The 13630-nt window shown below is 42.8% G+C and overlaps 1 protein-coding gene across 4 annotated transcripts in view; it reads right to left on the reverse strand.

Annotated features, from left to right (window-relative positions):
- The window catches only part of epha4b (eph receptor A4b), a 64757-nt gene that overhangs the window by 26946 nt on the left and 24181 nt on the right, over positions 1–13630 (reverse strand). For 3 of the 4 annotated variants that reach the window (XM_054596824.1, XM_054596825.1, XM_054596826.1), the window contains exons 5-9: positions 10871–11026; positions 7562–7897; positions 6593–6705; positions 4834–4996; positions 2451–2559 (exon numbers count right to left, since the gene is read on the reverse strand). In XM_054596824.1, the coding sequence (XP_054452799.1) occupies positions 2451–2559; positions 4834–4996; positions 6593–6705; positions 7562–7897; positions 10871–11026 (877 nt within the window). The remainder of the gene's footprint in view (positions 1–2450; positions 2560–4833; positions 4997–6592; positions 6706–7561; positions 7898–10870; positions 11027–13630) is intronic. The other variant, XM_054596827.1, reaches the window with a different exon arrangement.

The raw sequence follows: 13630 nt of genomic DNA on the forward strand, positions 1-13630 counted from the left end.
GGGGCTTACAAAGGTCTGGAGGGGGATCATTTCAACCCTGGTTGAATCTGTGTCCATTTAAATTCCGATTTAATCATCACCCGCATTGAACCGGTCTCAGCAAATGCATCAGATTCGAGAATCTGCTGAGACCCGTACACATTTGGATGAAACAGGGGGGTTCATCCAAATTTTAAGAAAGGAGCAGGAAATGAAAGCCAGAGAGCCAAAGATGAAGCGAAATGAATAGAACAGCAGACCAAAACCTGAAGTATGACACTCCCATTGCATCTACCACCCTTCCTCCTCCTCCTCCTCCTCCTCTCTCAAATACTCTTCAAATCTACCTTTTCATCTTTTGCTCCTTGCACCTCTCTCCTTCTTCCCGTTGTGCCGCTGGCTCTCCTCCTCCCTCCATCAATCTTTTTTTCCTTCCAATCTCTCACACACCTCCCTCTCTCTCTCTCTCTCTCTCTCTTTCACACCATCTCAAAATGTAGCTCTCAAGTGGCACAAACATACTTCAGATGTATCTCCCCCCCACCCCTTTTGGTACAGTCTGTCATTCCCACGGCCTATCTAATACGCTCTCATTTCTTCTTCCACTTGTGTCTCTACTTTAACTTCCTTCTGTCCATCTCCCCCCCTCCCCCTTCTCTCTTTCTCCTCCTCCCTCTCTAGTGATGTAGCTTTGATCCTCGCCTGATTCCACAGCTACAAACGCACTCCACCTAATACACACCTACACACACATATTGACGGATTGCACAGAAGTCGTTTACTAGAAAGCAGTAATCAACACTACTCTCTTCGCGAGTGTCCTCAAAGATGGATAAAGACGGAGTGAAAGGAAAGAGGAAGAGAGAGACGCCTGAAATTCATGGCGGTGCATCGACCCTTCTGTAAAACCTAGTTAACACCTCCCCATTCTGTGAAACCTGATTAGCTGACTGTGAGTGCACTTGTGTCATCGCGTGTGTTGATGGCACACCATGTTTAACAGGTTGTTTTGATTCCTACACGCACAACCTCATAATTCCCCTCTGATTAACAAAATGTTGATGTGTTCCCCATTCATGTGTGTGTGTGTGTATGTGTGTAAGAGTGTGTGTGCCACGCGGGACAGTCTCCACTGATTACATCCCTCCTAGTCAATAGTGAATAGAGCACTCAGCCTGATAAGCAATCACCTGAATCAATACTAATGTTTTTAGTGTGCGTACGTCAGTGTGTGCATGTTTGCGTTTCTTTTCTTAACATGAAGCTAATCTGGGCAGAGCTCATAGAGGATAAACATTTAGTTACAGGCACGGTAAATCACAGATGCTGTCATCCCCTTTTTCCTCCTCTCCTCTGCTGACGTTGTCCCTTTCTTTTTTCTTCTTCCAAAGAGCCCTCTCCTAACTCCAATGCTTTCATCTTTTTTCGCCTCTCACCAATCGGCATTCTTTTATTTCCCCTTTCTCTCCTCTCTCATCTCCTGCTCCTCTTTGGCCATCTTTGAGACAGAGCGTTAACAGCAGCCTAACCTTCAAAGAGAGTGATCACAGAGGGTCCATGCTCTTCACATGCACAATAACACAGCCTTTAGTTTAGGCTTTGGCAGCAGTACAAATGTCAAAGTTGGAGGCTGTGCTTTGACACTCCCACATGTAATCCCTCAGAGAGAGCCAGAGCGATATGAAGTGAGACCAAGTGGGAGATTGTGCGTAATGCTTGTGTGTGAGTGAATGCTCCTCTACATTATCATAAAGGCCCTCTGCATATGATTAGTGGCAGATGCTTTTTTTTTTTTTGCATGAGCTATTGTTTTCCTATGGAGAGAGCGCGACGCAAACCTCATGGCAGCACTACCTTAGACGTTGCACTCAAAGTTCAGTCAGCTTCAATTTAAGCCTTCTTATTTTGTTACTTTATAACGTGCCACTGATGAGATTACATTGATGGTTTTGCAGAAACGGTATGACAACAAAGAAAAAAGGAATAAACCAACAAGTCCAAACCAACAATTCGTTAGTCTGTCTTTCAGCCCTCTCCACTTCCTGTCTGTCACCCCAGGATGTAAATCTTTAAAAAATTGACCACAAAATATACATTTTCATTTGGTAACCAGTGAATTTGTTGGGGGCTAATTTCAGCTGCAGATTTGATGCTCCAGTGAGCATTTACGGCAGCAGGACAGTCTGTATGAGACCGACTCAAATGAACTACATTACCCATTTTCTTAATAACAAAAGAATGTGTCAGCCGGCACAAAGAAGTGTCTCTTATATGTGTTTTTAAGAGTTTTTGCACAACAGTGAAGGAATAAGATATAGTATTAGTTAGACTGAACAATTTGTTGAGTTTGGTCTCTTCATGGTTATTGTTGATAATAATAAAAAGAAAAATAATTAACTTACTTAAAAAACACCCTTGTTTAGGGTGCACTAGGGACTGTAGTGTGTTTCTTTCTTTTTTTTTCACCCTACCTTCCACTGACAACGAAGCAAGTCACCAGGAAGATGAGGAGAACGATTCCTCCGGCGATGGACACAGCGAGAATGGTGGACTGGTTAGGGTCCCCGATAGCAAAGACATCTATATAGGAGACAAAGGGAGCAAAGTGGATTAATAAACAAAAGCATAATGGAGGATGGACAGAAGCTGAGGATGTTTTTTCTGCCGGAGGAAAGTGAGGGTAGAAAAGATGAAGGTAGGCCGGGAGTAAAAAAGACAGCAAGGTGAGTGTGGCCGGGGAGAGAGGGAGAGAGAATGAAATATGATAGCATTAGAAAAGGAGATAAAAGACAGGTTGAAAAAGAGAGCGAGGGAGGTGGATGGAATAGTAAGTAAGGTCCTTGATGAAAAGCGCTCTCCCTCTCTGCATCGCCTATGAGGGTATGAGACGTGAAAGCCATTCCCATTCGGCCACGCTGTCCAAATGGATATGTTAACATTGCACATAACAAGGCTACCGCGGAGAACTTTCTGCAAAGAGGCATTGATTTTTACGCCACACCAATCCAGCCATTACTCAAAACAAATGCGCTATTTATCTGGCTTAGCTAAGCATGAGCAGATACGTGTGTCTGTATGAGTGTATGTATATCTGTAAATATATGTGTGTGTGTGTGTGTGTGTGTGTTGGAGGGGCAAATTAATGCCCCTAGGCAGCCACAGAAAAGCATTGATCTCCTATTACATTTACTGCACACATATACAGCCTTCTTTAACAATCAATATAATTGATCTGATTACATAACCTTGATATGATTGCTGTATTTTACAGCCTTGAACTTGACTATGAACCTTCTTTATGAAGGTTTGGAAACAGCTTTATACCAGTGATACCCAACCTGTGTCATGAGCTCCGTGAGTTACTTTTTTTTTAACATCATATTCCTGATATTTGTTGCAGGACTTTGAATTACTTGTATTGATCGTTTAATGATTAAAAGGCTAATGTGTGGCCGTTGTGTGCTACACAGACAATCTATAGCGCAGCGCTATACATTAACTGATTTATCCCCCTCTGCCTGCCTGTCTGGGAATCAATGCTCTCTTTGAAGAGGCCTCTAAAGCACAGAATACTAGAGCACATAATGAAGCGATAATGAAAGTGGATGACAGCAAAGAAAAGAGAAAAGGACAGAGTGACAGAGGGATTGAAAACATCACGACAGACATACATCATAGTGCACCCAGAGCTGTTTGTGAGGAGCGGCCCTAATGGCCTGAATCGAACCCGGCATAGATTTCTCTTTTGTGTCTCCTCTTCTTCTTTACCAAAGGTAAGGTAAGTACGGAATACATTTCTAAATGTAAAAAGACAGTGTCCTTTAAGAGGAAAAAAGGAAAACAAATAGTGCTCTACACAGATCACCGGTGCTCACTGGTGTTAGGGTATAATTGCAGTTGGGTGAGTAAAACGGCGGCTGTGGCGTAGTGGAGAGCAAGGTAGTTCTCCAATCAGAGGGTCGGTGGTTCGATACCCGGCTTCGGCAGTCGATGTGTCCTTAACCCCCCCAACCACACTTAACCCCAAGTTGCTCCCGAAGGTGTGGACTGGATGTTGCATGAATGTTAGTTAGAGTCTGATGGTGGCACCTTGCATGGTAGCCTGTCATCAGTGTGTGAATGGGTGAATGATATGTAATATACTACTGATTGTAAGTCGCTTTGGATAAAAGCGTCTGCTAAATGACTGTAATTTAATGTAATGTAAAACCACTCCAAAAATAAGAATCAGATGTCCAGTCATGTTCATTTCTGATGATTCAAACTTCTTCTACCTTTTTTCATTTTGCTCTAGTCGTTGGTATGAATCAAATCCTCACAATCTTTGTCAAATAGTTTCTTCCTTCACTGTGAAATTGGGCTGCCTCCTTTTTAGATGATAGGTATTCTAGGATACTTTCAAGAGCTGGTTCAGTCACGTAGATGACAACCGACTGCAGTTTCTCTGTCTGACAAAAGAACTGAATAAGCCATTCGGATGAAAAGTGAGCTATTTAATAGCCATCAGGTGGATTGATTCAAAGTACAGCTGGGCTGAATCAGACTCTTACAGTACTGTAATATTATATAATATGCCAGTACTCTTTGCTCTGCAGTTAATATTTGTGCTTCTAGCTCACCTCATGTTCACCGTTTACCTCTAATATGTGGTGTTTAAGTTGTGATTTGTTTTTAAAGACTGGCATGTAACTACATTCAGTGCACTGCCTGCTACTGTTTTTTTTACAGCTGAAAACCACAAGGACATTTTAAAAAGAGGAATATAAAACAACAACAAAAAAGCTATCCAATTACACAAAAGGAAAAACGGAAATTAAGTAATTTGTTGTGAGCAAATATTATTCATCTCTTTACCTTCGTGGCTGGTTTCCAATTCAATCTCTCCACCATAGCTCCCATAGCCCCCATCGGTTCTGGCCCGGACCCTGAACACGTATGTGGTCCCTGGCTTCAGCCCGTCCACTGTCATCATGTTGGAGCGAGTCTTCAAGACTGTGTAGTTCTGCTCCCGCTGATTCTGAAGTGGAAGAAAGAGCAAAAGGAGGGAATTTAATACTACATTCAGTGGATAATATTAAGGGACGGAGAATACTGTAAGGGCTGAAATTATAGATATACTCTAAAGGGTAATATTGGAAGTAATGGACTGTGGTATCAAGAGGGACTGAAAAAAAAGTCTGAAAATAATAGACACCTCAAATAGTTTCATTTAAATGTCTCCAGGGGCTACGTACTGTACACCTCACTAAGTTCTGATTTGATCATGATCGGACCATTTGGTCGGATTTAAACATGAGCATCTGTCAAGTCCCAAATCTTATCCCCTCTTATCCCTTTACTCCTGGGGACAATATGTGGTTACTCAAGTCCCGCTTCGCTTCGTTCCTCTACTATGTTGTAGTCCAAGGTGTGTGACTACCTAGGTGTGTGTGTGTGTGTGTGTGTGCGTGCAGTTAAAAATGTGCGTGTAGAAGGATGAATTAAGAATAAGTGTGTCTGTCAGTAAACTGATTCCCTGCAGAGAGACTGATTCTCTACCTAATGAAAGACACTCTACAACAAGAATTAACACTATTTTACTGCTAATGCCTGCCCACACACACACACACACACACACACACACACACACACACACACACACACACACACACACACACAGAGGCTTAATTTCATCACCTTGGCCTTGTTTTACACGGTTTGTTCGCCAGATGTGTGGTTAATTGGCTTGGTGTGAGCAGTAGGGGAGGTGTGAGGGATAGACAGAGATGTTTGTGATGTACAAGTCATTACAGACGGGCCCTGAGGCTAAACCCATAACCTACAAGTCTAGACGATATGTATATAGAGAGAACAAGGGGGAGAGAAACATGCTGTGTTAAACCTGTTAAAAGGTTCCTCAAAAAAAAAATCAGCATTGAGTTTAAAGGAATAGTTTGCCATTTTTGTAAATGTCCTTATTCGCTTTCTTGCTGAAAGTCAGATGAGAAAACTGATACAACTCGCATATTTGTATGCTAAATATAAAGCTACAGCTAGCAGCCGGTTAGCTTAGCTTAACACAAAGGCTGGAAAAGGGGAGAAATTAGTGTCTGCTGTCTGAAGCTCACAAATTAATTGTCCGTTTTTAATACATTTAGCAACAAGTGAAAAAAACAAACAATTTGACGTTTTACAGGGGGTAATGTGCTGTACAATTTCTTGGTCAGGACCAGTAAATTCCTGGAGTCTCGACTAGTTGGTTCAGGCTTATATATAATCTGGCAAATAGCCCCCTGTGTAAGGCTGGGTGTCGTGTTTACACTATAAACAAGATATATAGAAGTATAAAGGTGCTTATAGGTGGATTCTTTTAAACCTTTTGCCACAACAAGGCCAGCTATGTCCCCATTTCCAGTCTTTGTACTAAGCTAAGCTAAGCTAACCTTCTGCTAGCAATAGCTTTATAATTTACCGTACAGACATGAGAGTGGCACCAATTTTCTACCATCTACCAAATACCTAGCAAATACCTCCCAAAACTTTAAAACTGTTCCACCCCTCCAGTGTATAACACAGGCTTTCTGTTACAAATCTGACAAAACAAAAAAAATGAGCGGGTGTGCATCTCTTTCACCTTCTCATAGTAGATGACCTCATACTCCACTATTGCTCCGTTGGGTCTCTCTGGACCCTGCCAGGCCAAAGTCACACTGTCCTTGCTTCGCCTCTCCTTCAACACAACGCTCACTGTGGGAAAACAAAGAACACAATTGGAAAGTAAGAGCAAATAAGATATTGTTAAGTTCAGCAAGATGAAAATAAAATGTGATAAAAGAGTGGGCTGTGAAGGAGAGGTTGAGAGATTTCAGATGGATACCTACTGTGCTATAACGAGAAGACCCATATTTGAAGTGCTTGTGATGTAATTTTGCTAATGAGAGAGAGCTTACAAGCTGTTTTATACATTTGTGATTAGAGCATTCTCCGATGTGTGTATGTGTGACGTGTGTGTGTATGGTGTGTGAACGGTTGGTGTTATTAACCACAAACCCTGCGACCTCCTACAAAGCCTTTACACATTGGGGCACATGCTCGTGTGGGTTGACCTCCCCCTCTCGTTATCACACACACACACACATGCCCATAGTATGAGGCCTATTAGTCATACACACTTCTCTTGCAACAATTTCCCATAGTCCCACACTGCAATATGCATGCATGATAATATATGTCAGAGTTGCAGAGATGTCATTTTTTGGCATCAGAGTGATGCCGCGCAGCAGTGATTTTACAGTTACCATGTAAAAGCCTGTTACTTTTGTGAAAACCCTTCAATCAGGAGACAAATTTGAAGAAAAAAATACTCTCTCTGATCAATTGTATTCCTATTTCAGGCTGATGATAACGTTCTTCACCATTGGGTTTATATTTTTAAAAGTTTTTACTGTAATTTAAATCTGAAAACAAACTGCCACACATAAACATTGTTCTATAAAAGAGCCGTCTGTGTCACTGAATACTGGTGTTTTGACAGTCATATTTCAATTTGGGGATTTAGTTGTTTTACATATACATTACACCCATAATGCGTGTATATTCTCACCTGTCTGTGATGTAGTCACATTGATGACTACAGTTCCTCTTGGTGTAGGACTTAAGTCCGACACTCCGTTCTGGCTCTCAACAGTGAAGCTGTAGTTGGAGTCCGGCTGCAGGTCGGTGACCAGCACGGTGGTTGACGAGAGGCCGAACTGTCTAGGAACAAAATGGATGCTGCTACCACACGGTGTGCACTTCCTGCCGTCACCGGAGCACTTCCTGCAGTGGAGGCTGTAGGTGATGTCCCCTCGGCCCCCTGTTTCTCTGGGATGCGACCACTCCAAGGTGATGCAGGTTTCGTTCACTGTGGAGATGGGGTTCTCTGGAGCGGATGGAGGACCTGAGGGAGGAGAAGACAGAGATTTATTCATTATATTATTAACTATGTTATATTATATTATTTACAGTTTAGATTCAGCAGAACCATATATATTGTTTGCGCCATCCCAGCATGCACTGGTTGAGCAGCATGGTACAACTCGAACGAGTCACAGTCCATGCATTTACGACCCCTTATCAGTGCCAGCTCATGAAACAGCAATACTTTTTTTCCCCAAACGTACATTCTCTAAACGTGCATCGTCTTCATGTATATTACTAAATGTATTGCAGTGTCTATTAAGAACAGAATTCACATTGATTAAATAAAAAATGAATTAAGCGTCTCCAGCCAGAGGGTGGACACTAAGCGTTCTATTAATGAATAGCTATGGAACGTACGGTGATTAAGAGGGCTTGGCTGATTGTAAATGGGACGGTAGGAGAACAGATTACACTTCCGAAGTTTAAATCCATCTTTGAAGAGAATTCATATGATGTTAAATACTTGGCGCTCCACTGCAAGGAGGGTTTAACCATGTGAAGTTAACTGATACTCTTTAGGGCTACACTGCAGACAATTAACAGTGAGTGGACGATGATCTATAGAAAAGGCCTGGAGTAATTTTCTCATGAGTCAGGTACATTTTATGATTCAGAGCCATTCATTGTACTCTGAACGTCATCCGGAATGATTAGTGTATCACACAGTCAGAATCTGAAAAGTGTGCCAGTAATCATTCTCACAGAGGCAGAGACACATCTTTAGTGTGTAATATTTCAAATGGTTTTGTTGAAGCAGCATACTAATGTTTTAACATACACACAACTGTGTCTGCAAATAAACCTTCTTGTAGGGTCATTTTATTGTTTTCCAATGTAGATTGTAGAAATTTGACCCTACCTGTTCAGCAGCACTTGTGTGTGTGTGTCTGTTTGTGTGTGTGTGTGTGTGTACACATGGATCCATAGTGGTATCAATGAGCAGAGAACAAACTAGGCATTAGAGCAATAATCAGCAGTTTAGGGGCATGAAAATAGGGGAATTATAAAACATTTTTAGATTGAATTCAAAGGAATTCTGTTAAAGGCAACAAAAACATTTGTGTTGGTCAGTGGAAACCTGACTTGTATGGCAATTAAACACTGGCGCTGTATAACGTATTCTATCCATGCTGCCATCCCACTAAACATGCTGTACCCACTATGTTTCATTTTCTGCTGGAGCCCTCTGCATTGGCAACGCTGCTATGTCAACCCAGCCTTAGTGTAGCAGATACAGAAAGTGCTCACCAAAGTAAGCATCCTACTTGTAACTTCTTGTTTAATAATGAAGTGCATTCACATTTGGGCCTTCTCTGTGCTTTCTCATTGGCAGATCAGTTTTGAATATTGTCAAGAAGGACATTTTGAGGGAAAAACAAATATCCAACCAGCATCAAGGTAAGCCTTCACTGTGTCATTCCTGTTGTGTGGGAACCAGTCTTATGGAAAGCACTGATTATGGTTGCTCACTGCACAGCACAGTGCAGGTATCTCAACCGTATGGAAATTTGTCAGTAGGTGACCGTTTGTCAGTGGGTGATCTGCTCATCAGGTCCTGGTCGAGTAGTGAGCCCCAGGGTGGCCGGCCGCAGAGCCTGGGACTTTCCTGATTAGCCTTCCCAGTGGCAAGCCTCTCAGAAATGAGGAGGGATGGGGAGGAAAGCTAGCCGTGGGGGATGGAGGCCATGCTATGGATAATTGAGGCTGTCAGTCATGAATCTCCTGAAAGGGTGTGCTGACTGATCCTGTTAATTCTGTCTTTTTCTTTTCTTCATCCCCCCTCTTCACTGGGCCACACTTAACTGTCCATCATGTCATCTCCCGATCAGCCTTCTTTGACATTTAAATTATAGGCCTCTGATAGTCCACTATTTCCTCCGCTGTTCTATTCTTTGCCTGTGTCTTAAGTGTCATTCTCCATGTCTCTCCATGACTAATTCTTCCATCACCTTTTCTCCTTATTTTCTCATTGTCCCCCTCTCCATCCTCTCCATCCTCTCCATCCTCTTGAGCGGCATGCGTGTGCCCATACATATTTGAACGAACCGTTACTCATTTCCAGCTGATAACACCAACCGTCACACATCTCACCTGCTACAACGATTAATGAGTGTAATCTACCATAACCTGATAATGGGTGTCTGTGCGTGTGTGCGTGTGTGTGTGTGTGTGTGTGTGTGTGTGTGTGTGTGTGTGTGCACTAGTGTGCATGTGTGTTTCTCCATATTTATCTAGTTCAGCCCCAGCATGTCCCTGTCCTTTCCTACCCCCACATCCCTCCATCCAGCTCAATCCATCCCTCTCTGTCTTTCTCTTTTGCTCAATCTCCCCACCTCATACATTCATGAGGACGTGGTCCGATCCCCCTGGCTCTGTGATTTTCTTGCATCTGTGTGTGCGTGTGTGCGTGTCTCTGTGTGTGTCTGTGTATGAGCATGAGAGGCAGACAAAGAATTAGAAACATCATCAGATTTCTATCAGAGTATCACCCATACCAGTGTTCTCATCTGAGATATCTGTGGTCCGTAACCACACAGCTAACAAACATGAATGTGTGTGTGTGTGTGTGTGTGTGTGTGTGTGTGTGTGTGTGTGTGTGTGTGTGTGTGTGTGTGTGTGTGTGTGTGTGTGTGTGTGTGTTAATGTATGTATCTCTAGTGTTGTGTAAAACAATAGTGGCTGAGGAGGAGGAAAATGCATGGAGGGATTTTATATATATAAATGGAAAGCAGCCATGCAATGTGAATTTTGAGAGGAATACATTTCAAACTAATTCAATAAAATGTAATCTAATCATTGTTACTACAATGACATTTTATAGCATACAAATGTACACAGCCAAATGCAAATATTTGACTACAGTGAAAGCACTGAATATAAAACATGGTATGAAATTAGCTTCTAATTTTATGACTGTGTGATTTTTTTTGCCAGCGTTTGTCTCACTCACGTGTGCAGGCCATGGAGCGTGGGTCTGTCTCAGCACGATAGAAACCTTTCTCGCAAACGCACTCGATGGCTTGTTCCTGCGGGGACGAGCTGTGAGGAGGACATTTGGTGCAGTAGGCGTCTGTGGCTGAAGCTTTGTAGGTACCGGGTCTGCATGCTGGAACGAGAAGAGAGATAAACACAGGGTTAGAGGCTGTGCTGTTTTGACCCTTTAAGACATTTTCATGCACCCACTGAAGTCCATAAAGTTGTGCCAGAAATGCTTTTATAAGATAATTCCAGTTTACTACAACTTGGGTCATATTTCTCTTAATCGATTCTGTCAGTCACTATGACATTATTCTCACCAAAGTAATTTCTGAGCTGTTTAGCAACATTGCTAAAAAACAATCATGAGGCCACAACTATACAGTCAGATGATCAGAGGCGTTTTAAACAAACCTGTAGCCAAACTTGATTTTTGAAGACGGCCAATTGTGAAATTATTAGTTTTAAACATCAATGTGCTTTCAGGTCCATTCATTTTCAGTTTTTCCTCTAAATTAATTCGTTTTAATAATAATAATCCAGCTCAAACGTTGGCTGGTTTACAACCTGTACTGATGTCGCTTGTACAGTCTGACTTTTCCCAGATATCAACTTGGTGAGTACAGTGTTATTATAACTGATACAATAATGCCAAAATAATAAAAAAAAAGTAGAAAATGTACAAAAGCGCCAAACGGCATGAGGAGTCATGCTACCACAAAGGTTCTACATATACCGATAGGTCATACGATGTGCCGTGCAGCACCCTTGGCGAAAAAAAAAGAAAACAACGTTTGATTTAATATATTGTGACATTAGGTCGACGAGAGATCCTTTCACATCAGGCTGAAGGCCTGTATAACCACGGGGCCGTACAGTACTATAACACAGTGCAACAGCACAACAACTGTCATTCCTGTTATATAAGCTTTAGATCTTCAGGCAACCGGGGGAACAAAAATACACAGCCGCAGTCACAGCAATAGTCACAATAACATAATATGACTATTGCTACGGCTGTGTCGGCGGGCTGCATATTAGTCATTATGTGAAGTCATAAAACTGTGGAGGGAAAACCGTGCTTCCGCTCACCAGGAGCAGTCCGCTGAAATAGATTGGGGACTTGAATGATTTCCCTTTTGCATCCAAGGCAGTAAAAATGGAATTCCTGACTTTCCCTTTGGTAATCTGAATATAAATTACGCATTTATTTATTTATACATTCATAGGCCCTGGTATTCCCATCTTCGCGAGCCCTTTCTGCCACGGCGGTAAATAGTATTACAGTGTACAAAACCCTGTGTAAGAAAGATGAGGGTGTCTCAAATGCAACTCTATAGATGCCTTGTGTGTGTGTGTGTGTGTGTGTGTGTGTGTGTGTGTGTGTGTGTGTGTGTGTGTGTGTGTGTGTGTGTGTGTGTGTGTGTGTGTGTGTGTGTGTGTGTGAATAGGTTGGATCAATGATGCGACAGAATCCGCCAGGTGCTGATTGCATGTTCGTGCGCTGGACGCTTGTGTGCGAGAAGGTGTTAAGTATGCGCCGTGTGCGTGATTGTGTGTGCTCGCAGCTGATTGCTTGTGCTGGCGGTGAAGGTCATGGATTTAATCAAGCTACACGTCACTCGTCCCAGAAAGGCTGTAAATTATAACTGCAACACACACACACACACACACACACGATCACAGGTACACACACACTTTAAGTTCTACGTCGTGGTTAACCTGCTGCATAGAGCAACGGAAAAGTGGCCTAAAAGTAGTGTGTTTTCTCACTGTGGAGGTAAGTTCTTCCACCTGGACATTTGTGCTCGCTCGCTCGCATGCAGACAGTATTTTTAGGCAAATCATTCATCATAGGGGAGCAAAGTCCACTAGCACAATCCCCAAAAGACCCGAGAGAACACTGGAAAAGGGATGTGTGTTTGTGTGTGTGTGTGTAGGTGCAAAAGAGAGAGAAAGAAAGAAATAAAGCAATGGAAAGGGAGTGGTTATTCTCAAAGGGTTTCTGCTCTCTTTCCTCCTTCCTGTCAGCTTCCAAGGTAATGGGTGCCTATGTGCTGTGCTAGTGCCCGTGTTTGTGTGTGTGTGTGTGTGTGTTCCTGTTGGCTGAGCTGCAGGAGCAGGGTGGAAAAGCAGCTTTTCTCCGGGGAGTTTCATCCGGAGAGTCCTGGCTCCGGGCGCCGGCCAGCCACAGAGGCACAAAAGGACCCGGGCGCTAGAGGACAGACAGGGCGCCCCGTGCCAGGCCTGGCGTCCGAAAACAGCTGCCTGATCAAAAACTTTGTGCAAGAATGGCGACTTGGCTGCTTCCAGTGGAGCTTCCCTTCTCCTTCCTTCTGTTTTCTGCTCTGCTTTACCACCATGTTCTCACTCCTTTTCTCTCTCTCTCTCTCTCACAGCCCCCTTTTTCCTCTCCCACTTTTCTTGGCTCTTTTTTTCTCAAGCTACTCCCTGTGTGTGCCCCATGGGAAATGTGTTACTTGACTTGGTTCCCTTATGATTAATGATTTACCGTAGATATGAAAAAAGGGACAAGGAGGCTGAGGCAGTGAGACCGCGCTCACATAAACATGCACTCACACACGAGGCAGACACACAGAAGCACCAAAAAAGTTTAGTCACAAAAACTATGTCGTAGAAAGATGAGCTAACTCCAAATTTGCATAATCTTCAAGGTAACAGTTGACAATGCTGTACAATATATAGGGTGTGTGTGTTTGTGTGTGTGTCTGTT

The sequence above is a fragment of the Anoplopoma fimbria genome, chromosome 3, assembly GCF_027596085.1.
Source record: "Anoplopoma fimbria isolate UVic2021 breed Golden Eagle Sablefish chromosome 3, Afim_UVic_2022, whole genome shotgun sequence".
NCBI lineage: Eukaryota > Metazoa > Chordata > Actinopteri > Perciformes > Anoplopomatidae > Anoplopoma > Anoplopoma fimbria.